Genomic DNA, 15,787 nt, shown 5'->3' with positions numbered 1-15,787 from the left:
TCCCATCCAGGCTGCCACATAACATTGAACAGAGTTCCATGTGTCATACAGTAGGTCCTTGTTAGTTATCCACTGTAAATATAGAAGTGTCTACAAGTCGATCCCAAACTCCCTATCCCTTCTCCCCATCCATCCCCCCAGAAATCATAAATTTGTTCTCTAAGTCTGTGAGTCTCTTTCTGTTTTGTATATAAGTTCATTTGTGTCGTTTCTTTTTAGATTTCACATATAAAGAATGTCAGACGATATTTCTCCTTCTCTGAAATTACCTCACTCATTATGACAATCTCTAGGTCCATCCATGTTGCTGCAAACGGCATTCTTTCATTCCTTTTAATGGCTGAGTAATATATACATATCACATTTTTTATCCATTCCTCTGTTGATGGACATTTAGGTTTCTTCCATGTCTTGGCTATTGTAAACAGTGCTGCATTGAACATTGGGGTGCATGCATTCTCTCTGATGTTTTTCTCTAGATATATGCCCAGCAGTGGGATTGCAGGGTCATATGGTCGCTGCATTTTTACTTTTTTAAGGAACTTCTGTACTATTCTTTATAGTGACTGTACCAATTTACATTCCCACCAATGGTTTAGAAGGGTTCCTTTCTCTGCACACCCTCTCTAGCATTTATTATTTGTAGGGTTTTTTATGATAGCCATTCTGACTGGTGTGAGGTAATATCTCATCATAGTTTTGATTTGCATTTCTCTAGTAATTAGCAATGTTGAGCATCTTTTCATGTGTTATACATGTTACGCCATACACAGCAGCAGCAGCAAGTCTCATGTTCCTTTGAGGTGGAACAGTTTTTTGAGTGTGCTCAGAATCAGGGTGACCTTAAGCTTTGTGAGGGTTTCACAAAACCTTGTGAAACATTGGTGAACAGGTTAGCTTAATCAAGAAGTTCCGATCAAAGATGTGAAAAATCATTTCTCATGCCCACATTGGTTTAACATTACAAATATAATTGATAGTGAAGATTTAAAGTGTGAAACCACCAGGTAAACCTCTCCTCAATCATTAATAACTTTTGTGCTTCCTCGGGATTGCTAAGGAAGAGAGTTTTCTCGTTCTATGGAAGTTCATTGAGATGGTATTGAGTTTGGGGCTACACAGATGTTTGTGGTCTCTTAAACATACTTTTCTGATGTCACTGGTGTGAATTCATTAGAATAAAATGTTTCTCTTTCCAAAAATATTTTGTCAAAATTTGACAAATATAAACTGTATATAAAGTATACAATCAGATGATTTGATATATAAATATATCAAATATACATATACATATATAGCAAAATAATACAATCAAGTTAATGAACATATTCATCACCCTTTTCATAGGTGCAAGTTGTGTATGTATATGTATATGAGTGTGTGTGGTGAGAAAACATAATATCAACTCTTAAGTTAACAAATTTCAAATATACAATATAGGATTATTAAATATAGAAACAATGCTATCCATTAGGCTCCAGAAGTTATTCACCCTGCCCAACTGACAAATTGTACCCTTTTTATGTGATTGTCCAAGGATGTCACAAGACATCTCAAAGAGTGGGAAACTCAGTCAGGAATGGTTGAAGAAATTCAAAACCAGAAATCAGTACTCATTTCATCTTTTACCAAACCAAGCTAATGACATGAAGGATACATGATTTAGAAGTTCACAGGCTCTGTGTAGGACACACCGTCTCAGTCAAACATTGTACTACTCTCTGTTGCTTTGACAGCAGAAGATATAAACTCTGAAACCTACCTTGTGACCTCCCCTGGAAACAGAATTCACCGAGACATTTATGTTTCAGTTTATCGATAGTGTTTCCACTCACCACATCTGTAGTCCATATCATGAACAGCTAAAGATGATGAAAAGTCTGTTCCTCCTTTGGCGTTATTTCTGCTTTGGAAAAAATATGTGAGCTACCTGCTCCCGGATTTGCTTGGTCTTGATCCCGTAAATGATAGGGTTCAGCATAGGTGGAGCCAGAACACAGACATTAGCCAACAAGATGTGAATATGAGGTGGAATGTGATGACCAAACCTCTGAGTCAGGATCGTGAAGATGGCAGGTCCATAAAAGAGAATGATGATGCAGACATGAGAGCCACATGTGTTGAGAGCCTTGTGGCGAGCGTCTTGGGAAGACATGTGGAAGACAGCATGGAGAATCAGCACATAGGAAATAAAAATTAGCAGGGCATCTAAAACCACTGTTGACATTAGGACGAAGAGTCCATACCAGATGTTCACTCGAATGTCATTACAAGCATATTTGGCCAAGCCAATGTGTTCACAAAAGGTGTGGGGTATGATGTTATTTTGGCAGAAATTCAATCTTTTCAAAAGGAATACTATGGGGGAAATTGTACAGTAACTTCTCAGAAAGATGGTAACTCCTATTTTCCCAATCAGTGTGTGTGTAAGAATAGTGCTGTATCTCAGTGGGTAGCATATGGCAATGTAGCGGTCAAATGCCATCACCAGCAAGATCCCTGACTCAGACATGAAAGTGCTGTGTGTGATGAAGAACTGAGTGATGCAGCGATCCAGGGAGATCTCCCCAGCATGGAACCAGAAGATGGCCAAGGCCTGAGGGACTGTGCACGTAGAGAGGACAATGTCTGCTCCAGCCAGCATGCAGAGGCAGAGGTACATGGGTTCATGAAGGCTGCGCTTTGTGAAGATAATGCAGATGACCAGACTGTTTCCAAAGATGGCAATAGCATAAGAAATGAAGAAGGGGATGGAGATCCATATGTGCTGGTCCTCAAGGCCAGGGATGCCCAGCAAGCGGAAGACTGTGTGGCTAACACCCGTGTGATTTAAAGTCATCATGTCTAGAAATACCACTGAATACATCACTTCCTATTCACATACAGAGATAAAAACACAGATTTTCCTAATCTTGGTGAAAGCAGCAGATTTTGGCATGTTCTGTACTTCTGCCTTCTTGGAACATGCAAATAAGACATATACAAAGGTGAATAGGATATGTTCTGTAGCCTCAAATGCTACTCTAGTTAAAGAATATACAGGTTTCCAATGGGTCAAATAAAAAGATATTACTGTATGTCTTTTCCTACCAATAGATGGGTATCAATATACAGCAGGGACAATGGTACATCTCTGGGAAGGCAGTAGCAAGATTGTAATTGAACTTGACATTAAGGAGTTTATCATATAGCAAAGAAAGAAAAGAAAAAGATGTATTCTTGAAACATTTTCAGGCAGGGTGGCTTAGGCATAGAGAATACTGGAGAAGGTATGGGAGGATTTGTACAGGAAGATTTCTCCTCATTGTGAAGGACATTTATCACAGCTTTACATTTAGACTTAACCATTTACATGGGGAGCAGCCATTAGATGTCATGAAGTTATCAGTTTAGAACAGTTGATCTAGTTTTTAAAATTATCTATGGAGGTTTACCAGAACAGTAGTTGATGAGACAGGATTCTAAATAGCCAATGGTGTTCCTGGAGTAAAATGGATCTGAACCTAACAGTCAAGGGAGAATTAAACTAATATCTATTATGCATATGCTTTATGCCAGCAGCTGCAGTCGTCACTTGATATATGGTACTTTATATATTTTTGCACTGCCGTGTTTACTATCCATTCAAGGAACTGGATATTATCTCCATTTCACTCTTAAGGAATATGAGACTCAGCAAATGTGAATTATTTGCCAAATATCCCAAGGAAATAATTAATAAATATGAGACTTGAAAATTGTCCGTTTACCACATACAGGAACCTCACTGGTGAAGAGGGTCAAAAGACCTTAAGAGGTCCCATTGACAAGGCCTGTGTGCCTGGGGTGAGGCACTCCTCCAGCTTACATCTTAGAAAACTAAGTGTAGAAATGACTGAAATTGAAAAAAGAAAGGTATCACTTCTCAGAATGAGGAGGGAGGGCGGCATGATATTTAAAGTCTTTTTGCATGCAGAAATTGAACATTTATTTCTTAGTACACTTTGATTCATTGATTAAATCAGTTATTCAGGTAACATATTTTGAGCAAAAACTATTTTCAGCCACCATATCACTAACCAGGGATAGAGGGGGGAATAGGGAATTTTTTAGAGTCTTATAATATATACTTATGGTTTAAAGAGGGGCAAATTGTAAATAGACAGGTTTTAAGAACTGGAAACAAATGTGAATTCCTTCTATTGAATGAGTATCTTAAAATATTTGTCTCATAGGATTGATCTTATACTCACTATAAACATTATTATTTTCAACTCCAGTTACCCTGGATGCTTCTAATTTTCCTATTTGGGGAGGAAAGTCAACTCCTATAACCATGGCTGGGTGCTGGGAGAAAACGTTCTGTCATTAGAGTGATCAGTCATCAGTTGGCCTCGGGTCTAAAACTGTTGGGCTTCTCAGGTGGCTGTAGTGGTAACAAATCTGCTTGCTAATGTGGGAGATATAAGATATGTGGGGTTCAATCCCTCAGTCAGGAAGATATCCTGGAGGAGGGCATGGCTACTTCAATATTCTTGCCTGGAGAATCCCCATGGACAGAGAAGCCTGGCAGGCTAGAGTCCATAGGGTCACAAAGAGTCAGACATGACTGAAGCAACTTAGCATGTACACTGAAACTGTTTCCCATTGAGCACATGCTCCTCTCTGAGATTCTCTCCAGTGAGGGCAGCAGGTCTCTTGCAGGAAGTGGAAAATCAGAGAGCAAGGGGAGAGCACCAAATAGAAACGATGGTACTTGTGAGTCCCACAGCCTGATAAAAAAAAAAAAAAAAAAAAAAGGAAAATAGATAAAGGCAAGAAGGAAGAAGTCAGGAAAGACAAATCAACAAGGTAGGGCTTCAGTGGAAAGTGAAAGTCGCTCAGTTGTGTCCAACTCTTTGTGACCCCATGGACTATATAATTCTCCAGGCCAGAATACTAGAGTGGGTAGCCTTTCCCTTCTCCAGCAGATCTTCCTGACCTAGGAATTGAACCAGGCTCTCCTCCATTGCAGACAGATTCTTTACCGAGTTATCAGGGAAGCCCTAGAGCATTGCAAAAGTTCACCACAGCCAGGAAGTGGAGACAGGGACTAAGAGGGAAATATTTAAAGTCAGAGCCATAGAAAGAAGCCAGAAATCTAGGGTTAGGGAATTTGCCTATGGGACTGGTGTCCCGATGGAGTGACTTCAGTCTGAAACAAGTTAATTCTTACACCCTACTCAAATGCCTCCTCCTATTTCTCACACACAGGCAAGTCTCCCTGGCAGCTCCCCAAAGCTCCTTCCCACACCCTGCCTGGGGAAATCCCACACAGATCCTTCTCATTTTCAACATCTTTCTCATATTTTGCCAAGAGTGATCTACAGTAAGACCATTTGTTTTCTATTTATTATGTCAAGCCTAATTCTATGTCACCTGTTATTTAATGAATGATATCTCCTTTTCTAAGGCAGAGAAAAGGCAGAGGAACCAGAGATCAAATTGCCAACATTCACTGGATCATCAAAAAGCAGGGGAGTTCCAGAAAAACATATACTTCTGCTTTATTGACTACACCAAAACCTTTGATTGTGTGGATCACAACAAACTGTGGAAAATTCTTAAAGAGATGAGAATACCAGACCACCTCACCTGCCTCCTGAGAAACCTGTATGCAAATCAAGACGCAACAGTTAGAATTAGACATGAAACAATAGTCTGGTTCCAAATAGGGAAAGGAGTGCATCAAGGCTGTATATTGTCACCCTGTTTATTTAACTTATATGCAGAGTACATCATGAGGAATGCTGGGCTGGATGAAGCACAACCTGGAATCAAGGCTGCCAGGAGAAATATCAATAACCTCAGATACGCAGATGACACCACACATGTCAGAAGCAAAGAACTGAAGTTGATGAAAGTGAAGAGCAGAGTCAAAAAGTTGGCTTAAAACTCAACATTCAAAAACCTAAGATCATGGCATCTGGTCCCATCACTTCATGACAAATAGATGGGGAAACAATGTGAACAGTAACAGACTTTATTTTTGGGCTCCAAAATCACTGCAGATGGTGACTGCAGCCATGAAATTAAAAGATGCTTGCTCCATAGAAGAAAAGGCATGACCAACCTAGACAGCATATTAAAAAGCAGAGGCATTACTTTGCTGACAAAGGTCCGTCTAGTCAAAGCTATGGTTTTTCCAGTAGTCATGTTTGGATGTGAGAGTTTGACTATAAAGAAAGCTGAGCACCAAAGAATTTATGCTTTGAACTGTGGTGTTGGAGAAGATTCTTGAGTCCCTTGGACTGCAAGGAGATCAAACCAGTCAATCCTAAAAGAAATCAACCCTGCATATTCATTGGAAGGACTGATGCTGAAGCTGAAGCTCCAGTACTTTGACAACCTGATGTGAAGAACTGACCCTTGGAAAAGACCCTGATGCTGGCAAAGACTGAGGGCAAGAGGAGAAGGGGGCAACAGAGGAGGAGATGGTTGGACGCCATTACCAACTCGATGGACATGAGTTTGAGAAAGCTCCAGGAGTTAGTGATAGACAGGGAAGCCTGGCATGCTGCAATCCATGGGATTACAAAGAGTTAGACATGACTGAGTGACTGAACTGAACTGATCTGCTAATTTGCTAACTTTCAGTAACTTCACCTGGTTCATATACTCTCAACCTCCCTTTCCAGATCTCACCCTTCACTTCTGCTAGAAGTGCCTCTGTTTAGTATCATTCAACACATATTAACATCCTCCAAGGGTCCTGCCCCTCTAGGCTGTTTAGGACATAACACCTGCCCAGTCCTTACCTTGATCCTTAAACCGTCTCTACCTGTAGACGTCTAATCACTCCCTGGCCTTAGGATGAATCCTCAGGAACAGATGTTCAATGGGATATATAAGTCAGCTAGTTGCATGGCAGGATTTGGGCTGTTTATTCTCCTTGATGTGAGCCCTTGAGAGCAGCACTTATCCCAGGACTCCAGGGACAGAACTGTCTCCACCAGCCTCACACATTCCCAAATGTGCTGTCTCTAAGACACCTTCACATCTTCTTCACTTCCTCCTGCTCCTTTTCTCTCTCTTACTTCTTTCAGATGCTCTGATAAAGAAACGGTTTTTCACCTAAGCTAGTGTTTAAAAAAAAAATCAAGGGCATATAAATTTAATGTGATAAATGCTGTTTTGATAAACTGAAATGAGGCTGTCAATGTGAGTCTAGTGCTAAACCCTGTAGCTCAGATTCTCTTGAGTTTAGCAAGCCTCATCAACTCTGTCCCCTATGGTAACTCATCACGACTTTTCTCTATTCTAATTACTGTAAAAGTAGGATGTCATTTTGTCCTTTATCTTGCACTGGACATCATTTACATGTGAATTCTACCTGCGTTCTCTTCTCCTTTGAAAATTTCAAGTAAAATAATAATTGCTACTTGGCTCCACTGTGTTCATAAACACAAATGATAACCCTGAGTTTGCCTACTAATGAAAATTACCCTTAAGCTTATCTGTACTTGGTACATTTTTAAAAAACAATATAAAGTTTTTATTTTATATTGGGGTATAGTGGATTAACAGTTTTGTGATAGTTTCAGGTGAACAGTGAAGGGATTGTGTTAAATCTATTTTCAATAAAAATATGAAGCTTACAGTTAATATGCACCAGCAATTTTTGACATTTCTTCTTCATGAAATAGCTTGAAATTGAAAATGTTAGTTGCTCAGTCATGTCCGGCTCTTTCCAACCCCATCAACTATAGCTCACCAGGCTCCTCTGTCCATGGAATTCTCCAGGCAAGAATACTGGAGAAGCTAGCCCTTCCCCTCTCCAGGGGATCTTCCCAACCCAGGAATTGAACCCAGGTCTCCTGCATTGCAGACAGACTTGGTATTTACCACCTGAGCCACCAGGGAAGCCCATGAAATAGTTTACACTAAAGTTATACCCATCCTCAGCTTTTCCATGAGTTTCAAATTTCAGAGACTTGAATAATGATATTGTTGCCTAAGGATATATAATTATATGTACTTAGTGCTTAACAGACCACATGTAAATCAAAATAATTTTGACATGCTCATATTTGCCTGCCTCCTTTGGCTACACTCAAGATTTTCCCCTCAATCTTGCTTTTTATATCAATATTCATGGGCCTAGGCATAGCTTCTTGTTTTTAATGCTCCTTGAGGTTGGCTGAATCTTTGGATCTGTAAATATCTTTTAATGAGTTTGGAAATGTTCCACAATTCTTTCTCCAAAAAAATATTTTCAGTCCCGTTCTTTCTCTTATTTTATTTGAAACCCCAGCTCCACATTAGATATTTGGACATTTTTCCCTCAGTAGAAGGGGAAGAGGGTGACAGAAGATGAGATGGTTGGATGGCATCACCAATTCAATAAACATGAACTTGGGCAAACTCTGGGAGATGGTGAGGAACAGGGAGGCCTAGTGTGTTGCAGTCCCTGGAGTCACAAAGAGTTGGACATGACTTAGTGACTGAACAACAACAACAGCAAAGTCACCCAGGACTTGGTGCCATTGTTCATCAGAACCAAGAATATTTCACTACCCAGGAGTAAGGAACCACTTTTCACAGAAGCACAGTACTCAACAAATGACTGCTTTTAGCATGAAGAAAGTTCTCATTAGGAAAAAATGCTTTTCTCCATGGAAGCCATTTGTCTTCAACAATAAGAAACCAAGGCACTCACTTTGTAATAGGTTTCCCTGGTGGCTCAGACAGTAAAGAACCTGCCTGCAATGCAGGAAACCCGTGTTCGACTCCTGGATCTGTAAGATCCCCTGGAGGAGGAAATGGCAGCCCACTCCAGTATTCTAGCCTGGGGAATTCCATGGACAGAGGAGCCTGACAAGCTAACTTCCATGGGGTAGCAAAGAGCCAGACACGACCTACCAACTTTCACTTTCACTTTGTAATATGCATTCCTTACCACAAATGAGACAACGCTTTTCTTTAAATTTGAAGGTTTATTTCATTTTGTTACATTTAATGAGTTATTTGATTGAACAAATCGTGCCAGAATTTTAGTAATAAATACAATTCATTATGCACCCTGAGTTTCTATTAAAGTTCGCATTAGAAAAGGACATCCGATCTTAAAAATAAAAATATTTTGAAGTTCAAACATTCAATACAAACCTAGCTCACTAAAAAAAAAATAAATAAATCACATTTATACACATGCCAGAAAAGCAAAAGGATTGTTATCACTATAAATGGATAAAACAGACACTGTTTTTCATTTTCTGAAATATCCTTCGACAGTTCACTTGTCCAGCAACCTATTATGAGCCTTGGTTTGTTGATCATTAAAATGGAGTCACTGAGGTTGACTTCTTTGCAGAGACGTGTAAACACTAAATTATTCCTTGGAAGGCAAGTCTCCACACTATTCAAACTCAAATTGAAGGGACTTTGATGCCTACTTACAGTTCGTGTTCTGTTTGCCATGAAACCTTTTTATCCTCCACTTCTTGCCTGAGTGGGATGCACCTGAAAAAAAAATCATACAGACAGCTTTTAGTACAAAAGAACTTTGAAGACCCTTCTCAGAGAAAATATCCACTAGCCCAAAAGTCTATACTAAAGTTCTTACTGACAAGGGAGCTGAAAATCACCTAAGATCTTCAGTAGAATAGACTGTTTGCAGAAAGCTCCTTCCTGTTTTCTGCTTTGCTGCCGGGAGCAGCTCAGCCAGACTGCTCTGCATGTCATCAGCCTGCTGGAGACCCTGGTAGAGCTCACAGGTGATTGAAGCACCAAGGCTGGCTGCCTTCAGCGTGTCCTTTATATCCAAGTTGATCACATACACAGGCTGCCAGGGCTTCTGTTCTCTATCACACAGGTCTTTCACCACCATTTATACACTCTCCCAGCACAGGTGAAGATGACATCAAAGGGATCTGTGCACTCTTGAAATCGTTCTGGACAAGGCTTAATTATCTCATTTCTCCCCAGTGTGTGAAACACCCCACTGCTGCTACAGCATACCTGGTCTTTGAGGAGAAGGTCTTTGCACATCTATTCATATGTGGTGGAGAAATCATAGACCACAGGGAGGGTGCCAGTCCTGGGAGTGTCATACAGGATCCCACTCCAAAAGACCTGACATTGAATCCTTTCTTCTTGAGGATGCTGTGGGCTTCCATGCTCTTGTTCATGTTGCTCATACAGACCAAGCCATGCTGAATGGGGAGGAGGGCATGATGGTGGCCACTTGAGACTCCAGCTGCATGGGTGGGCTTCAGGGCCCAAGGGAACTCTGAAACCAGGGAGATGGGCACCTGAGTCCAGCTCTTGTAACTAGTATAGTGTCAAAGAAGAGACAAGATTTACATGCAGTCATCACCCTGAAGTGGGTAGAGAACTCTTGATTGATGAGTGGGTTAACTCTTGAATGATTGGGTTTGGATAGTGGATTTAGACTAGAGAACTAGATTCAGTCATCTGAACAATCTGGTGTTAAATTATCTTTAACAACTAATTCTGGGCAAGGGTGTCACTACCCTGTGGCTGTGTTTTGAAATCTCCACTTATAAAAGAAATGCAAAAAGGCAAAATGGTTGTCTGAGGAGGCCTTACAAATAGCTGTGAAAAGAAGAGAAGCAAAAGGCAAAGGAGAAAAGGAAAGATATGCCCATTTGAATGCAGAGTTCCAAAGAATAGCAAAGAGAGATAAGAAAGCCTGCTTCAGTGATCAGTGCAAAGAAATAGAGGAAAACAACAGAATGGGAAAGACTAGAGATCTCTTCAAGAAAATTAGAGATACCAAGGGAACATTTCATGCAAAGATGGGCACAATAAAGGACAGAAACGGTATGGACCTAACAGAAGCAGAAGATATTAAGAAGAGGTGGCAAGAACACACAGAAGACCTATACAAAAAAAGATCTTCATGACCCAGCTAATCACAATAGTGTGATCACTCACCTAGAGCCAGGCATCCTAGAATGTGAAGTCAAGTGGGCCTTAGGAAGCATCACTACAAACAGAGCTAGTGGAGGTGATGGAATTTCAGTTGAGCTATTTCAAATCCTAAAAGATGATGCTGTAAAGTGCTACACTCACTATGCCAGCAAATTTGGAAAACTCAGCAGTGGCCACAGGACTGGAAAAGGTCAGTTTTCATTCCAATCCCAAAGAAAGGCAATGCCAAAGAATGCTCAAACTACCATACAATTGTACTCTCATTTCACACGCTAGCAAAGTAATGCTCAAAATTCTCCAAGACAGGCTTCAACGATACATGAACTGTTAACTTCCAGATGTTTAAGCTGGATTTAGAAAAGGCAGAAGAACCAGAGATCAGATTTCCACCATCCACTGGATCATCAAAAAAGCAAGAGAGTTCCAGAAAAACATCTATTTCTGCTTTATTGACTACACCAAAGCCTTTGACTGTGTGGATCACAACAAACTGTGGAAGATTCTGAAAGAGATGGGAATACCAGACCACCTGACCTGCCTCCTGAGAAATCTGTATGCAGATCAATAAGCAAAAGTTAGAACTGGACATGGAACAATAGTCTGGTTCCAAATCGGGAAAGGAGTACATCAAGGCTGTATATTGTCACCCTGCTTATTTAACTTATATGCACAGTACATCATGAGAAATGCTGGACTGGATGAAGCACAAGCTGCAATCAAGATTGCTGGGAGAAATATCAATAACCTCAGATATGCAGATGACACCATGCTTATGGCAGAAAGTGAAGAACTAAGAGCCTCTTGATGAAGGTGAAAGATGAGAGTGAAAAAGTTGGCTTAAAGCTCAACATTCAGAAAACTAAGATAAGAGCATCTGGTCCCATCACTTCATGGCAAACAGATGGGGAAATAATGGAAACAGTGAAGACTTTATTTTGGGGGGCTCCAAAATCACTGCAGATGGTGACTACAGTCATGAAATTAAAAGACACTTACTCCTTGTGAGAACAGTTATTACCAACCTAGACAGCATATTAAAAAATATAGACATTACTTTGCCAACAAAGGTCTGTCTAGTCAAAGCTATGGTTTATCCAGTATTCATGTATGGATGTGAGAGTGGGACTATAAAGAAAGCTGAGCACCGAAGAATTGATGCTTTTAAACTGTGGTGTTGGGGAAGACTCTTGGGAATCCCTTGGACAGCAAGGAGATCCAACCAGTCCATCCTAAAGGAAATCAGTCCTGAATATTCATTGGAAGGACTGGGGCTGAAACTCCAATACTTTGGCCACCTGATGCGAAGAACTGACTCATTGGAAAAGACCCTGATGCTGGGAAAGATGGAAGGTGGGTGGAGAAGGGGATGACAGAGGTTGAGATGGTTGGATGGCATCACCGACTGAATGGACATGAGTTTGAGTAAACTCCAGGAGTTGGTAATGGCCAGGGAGGCCTGGGGTGCTGCAGTCTATGGGATTGCAAGAGTTGGACATGACTGAGTGACTGAATTGAACTGAACTGAACTTATGATATTAGGCAAAATGCCCAGACTATTCCAAAGCTTGTCATCAACCCTTCCAGTGACCCGAGAACATGCATATGAAAAACATGCTTGAAATTTCCAAGCTTACACTTCATTCAATTACAAGAATTGTTCCATATTTCTTTCCTACAACTGATGCTCTAGAATTGTAATTGTGTTAAATCACAGGAAGATACACATAGTTTTGCCCATAAAGTAATAAAATTATTCACCTGTGTAAAAAGGGAACTCCTGGAAAACATCCCTGCAGATAATATTTCAGGAGTTCCAAGAATACCACCTACCCTCCATTTGATTTTCTCGAATTCATGACGATTCTCCAGGGACTGGAGCAGCCACCATTAACTTTCTCATGTCTTCAAGTAGAGAGCTGTCTGACCATTCTGTACTGAAATATAGTCATTTTTAGTTCCATTCCTTTGTTAGTTTGCAGAATTAACAGAGCAAAGCATATTGATCTAAAAATTATGAACAAGACATCAAACAATAAGGACAGTCCTGTTCCTTCAAAATGGTGCAAGAGAAACATTCATTTAGTACATCACAGATTTTATGTCCCTGTTCCTCCAAAAGTTAGAGTGATTGTCATATTCATAGTCCTACCTTAGAAAACACACTTGGTCTTCTCAAAGTGTGAACCTCAGATCCAGGGCATTAACATCAACCTGGAATATGTGAGAAAGGCAACTTTGGACCCCAGACCACCAAATCAGAAACTCTGGGAGTGGAGACCAGAGGTCTGTCATGCACAAAGCCCTTCGGATGATTGCGATGTACACCATGACTTGAGAGCAACTGCCTCAAAGCAGGAGTTTCTGAGCCTTGACTGGAACTTGGAAGTCCCTGGGAATTTGTACAAAGAATAGCTTCAAGAATACAAGGGAAGCAGAACATTTGTAAGAGAAAAGTCTTACAAACACCAGGCATAAATGGAAAAGTAGTCACAACTTAAATATAGTGTGAAATTTTATTACAGTCAGTGACCCAGACTTGAAGGGATCCTATAAGTCATGAAGAACTAGATCTTGGGCATGAACTGAATAGAGCAAATGGAAATGGATCAGGGCCTTATGGGCCTTCCCTGCCAGGTCCTCAGTCAGCCTTTGTCTGTGAAAACAACTTTAGTCAAAAAATAACCTTAGGAACTTCCCTGGTAGTTCAGTGGTTAAGAGTCTCTCTGCCTGTGCAGGGGGCACAGGTTTGATCCCTGGTCCAGGAAGATTCAACATGCCACAGGACAATATAACCCATTGGCCACAACTACTAAGCTGGCATGCTGCAATTACTGAAGCCTGCCCACCTAGAGCTGGTGCTTCAAACCAAGAGAAACCTGCACACTGCAAGGAAGAAAATCCACACAGAGCAGGGAAGACCCAGCACATTCAAAAATAAGGAAAAAGAATAAGCTTAATCACAGAAGTGAGAAAAGGCAGAAACAAAGGAAAACTGTCTAACAAAACTAAATAATAGTTTAGTCACTAAGGATAGTTAAGTATCTTTAGTTCTCCCTTAAGTGCTGTAGATAATATTCTGAGACATATCCTGTGAGCTATCTTGTAGATACTGAAACACATGCCCCGTGGGTTAACTACACAATGACTAGGCATTTGCCATGACATTTGCTGTTTTTGTTGTTTAGTCGCTAAGTTGCTAAGACTCTTTTGTGACTTTGTGGACAGTAGCTGCCAGGCTTCTCTGTCCATGGGATTTTTCAGTCAAGAGTATTGGAATGGGTTGCCATTTCCTTCTCCAGGGAACCTGCCTGACCCAGGGAATGAACCTGTGTCTCTTGCATTGCAGGCAGATTCTTTACCACTGAGCCACCAGACTGGCCCCATCCATGATATAAGCTTCCACAATTTTGAAATTGCTCATAAAAGGAACAAACCAACCATAGAACTGAAGATTAACTGAACTTAAAAAATCAAGATGATGCAGATCAAATCAGCTCATGACCAATGTCAAGATGACTATCATAGTTGTTTCAGCATGTAGCCCCCTCTGTCTATAAAAAAAACTCTTGCCCACTGATTGTCAGAGAGGCAGAGTCAGTCTTTGGAGAGGAGTCTGTCCTTCTCCCTGAACTACACTCCCCTGCTCCCTCCACCTGGTTGCCAGGATGCAAAATAAACTTTCCTTTCCACTAAACTTGCCTCTTTATTGGCTTTTGAGCAGTAAGCAGCCAGAACCCACTTTCAGTTACAAAACTCTAATCAAAATCAGAGGGGAGGACTATGTTTCGAAAGGATTTAGGAAACACTTTAAGCCAATCTTGAAGACTAATGCACAAATTGGTGTCATTTAATGTGACCAAGGTAAAGGGAGGAAGCCGAGAGTCAGCCATGGTTTGCTCTCTTCTTCAGTAGAAGCAGACCGTGTGCAGAAAGCTCCTTCCTGTTTTCCTCTCCACTGCCAGGAGCAGCTCAGCCAGACTGCCTTCCATGTCCTCTGCCTGCTGGAGGCGTTCACAGAGCTCACAGATGATCAGAGACCCAAGGGTGGCGTCCTCCGTGTTGTCGTCCATATCCACGTTGATCACGTACACAGGCTGGCAAGTCTCCTGCTCTCGGACCCACAGCTCTTCTATCACCCGGTCATAGACGCTCTCCTCGCAGGTGAAGATGACATCAAAGCGATCTCTGCACTCTTGAAATCTTTCCGGGCGAGGCTTGATTCTCTCGTTTCTTCCCAAGATGTGCAAGATGCCATTGCTGGTATAGCGTTCTCGGTCTATGCGCACAAGGTCCTTGCGCATCTGTTCATACGTGGTGGAGAAATCATAAACCACAGGGAGGTTGCGCTCAGTTCCTGGGAGCCTGACTCGAGACCCAGCTCCAAAAGACCTGACACTGAAACCTTTCTTCCTGAGAATGCTGTGGGCCTCCATGCTCCTGTTCATGTTGCTCATGCAGACCACAGCCACCTTGAGGGGGGAGAAGGACATGGCGGGGACCACCTGGGACTCCAAGCAGATAAGCAGAATTCAGAGGCTGAGGGGACTCTGAAACTTGGGAGAGGATGGCCTGGGCCCAGCTCTTCCAGAGTATTAGTGTCAAAAAACAGAGAACGTTTTTATACGGAGGCACTAGCCCTAGATGAGTGGAGATCTCTTCATTGGTGATTGGGTTAAATCTTGAGTGACTGGGGTTTTGTTTTGTTTTTCTGGTATAAAGTTTATTGAATTATATTTACATATGTACACATATCCATAGGGAACATATCCACAGAAACTCAAGAGCCCCCTCAGGCCACCTTTTAGCTTGAGTGATTGGGTTTGGATAGTGGATACTGAACAGAGAACATAATCCAATCACCAGAACAATCCAG

General features: G+C 41.3%; 1 protein-coding gene and 2 pseudogenes across 1 annotated transcript; all 3 read right to left on the bottom strand.

Moving 5' to 3' along the window:
- Positions 1-1,897: 1,897 nt before the first annotated feature.
- On the bottom strand, positions 1,898-2,842 carry LOC113904902 (olfactory receptor 52B4-like). Its single transcript, XM_027561974.1, has one exon. It carries the CDS (start codon positions 2,840-2,842, stop codon positions 1,898-1,900), a length of 945 nt encoding a protein of 314 aa, XP_027417775.1.
- A 6,759-nt stretch (positions 2,843-9,601) lies between these two features.
- LOC113904901 lies at positions 9,602-12,770 on the bottom strand (annotated as a pseudogene).
- A 2,049-nt stretch (positions 12,771-14,819) lies between these two features.
- On the bottom strand, positions 14,820-15,404 carry LOC113904738 (annotated as a pseudogene).
- Positions 15,405-15,787: the final 383 nt, after the last annotated feature.

Source organism: Bos indicus x Bos taurus, chromosome 15 (genome assembly GCF_003369695.1).
Source record: "Bos indicus x Bos taurus breed Angus x Brahman F1 hybrid chromosome 15, Bos_hybrid_MaternalHap_v2.0, whole genome shotgun sequence".
Lineage (NCBI taxonomy): Eukaryota > Metazoa > Chordata > Mammalia > Artiodactyla > Bovidae > Bos > Bos indicus x Bos taurus.
This window is presented reverse-complemented; position numbering and strand designations above follow the sequence as displayed.

Coding starts and splice junctions, on each gene's coding strand:
- LOC113904902 (XM_027561974.1), bottom strand. CDS start 2,842: ATGATGACTTTAAATCACACGGGTGTTAGCCACACAGTCTTCCGCTTG.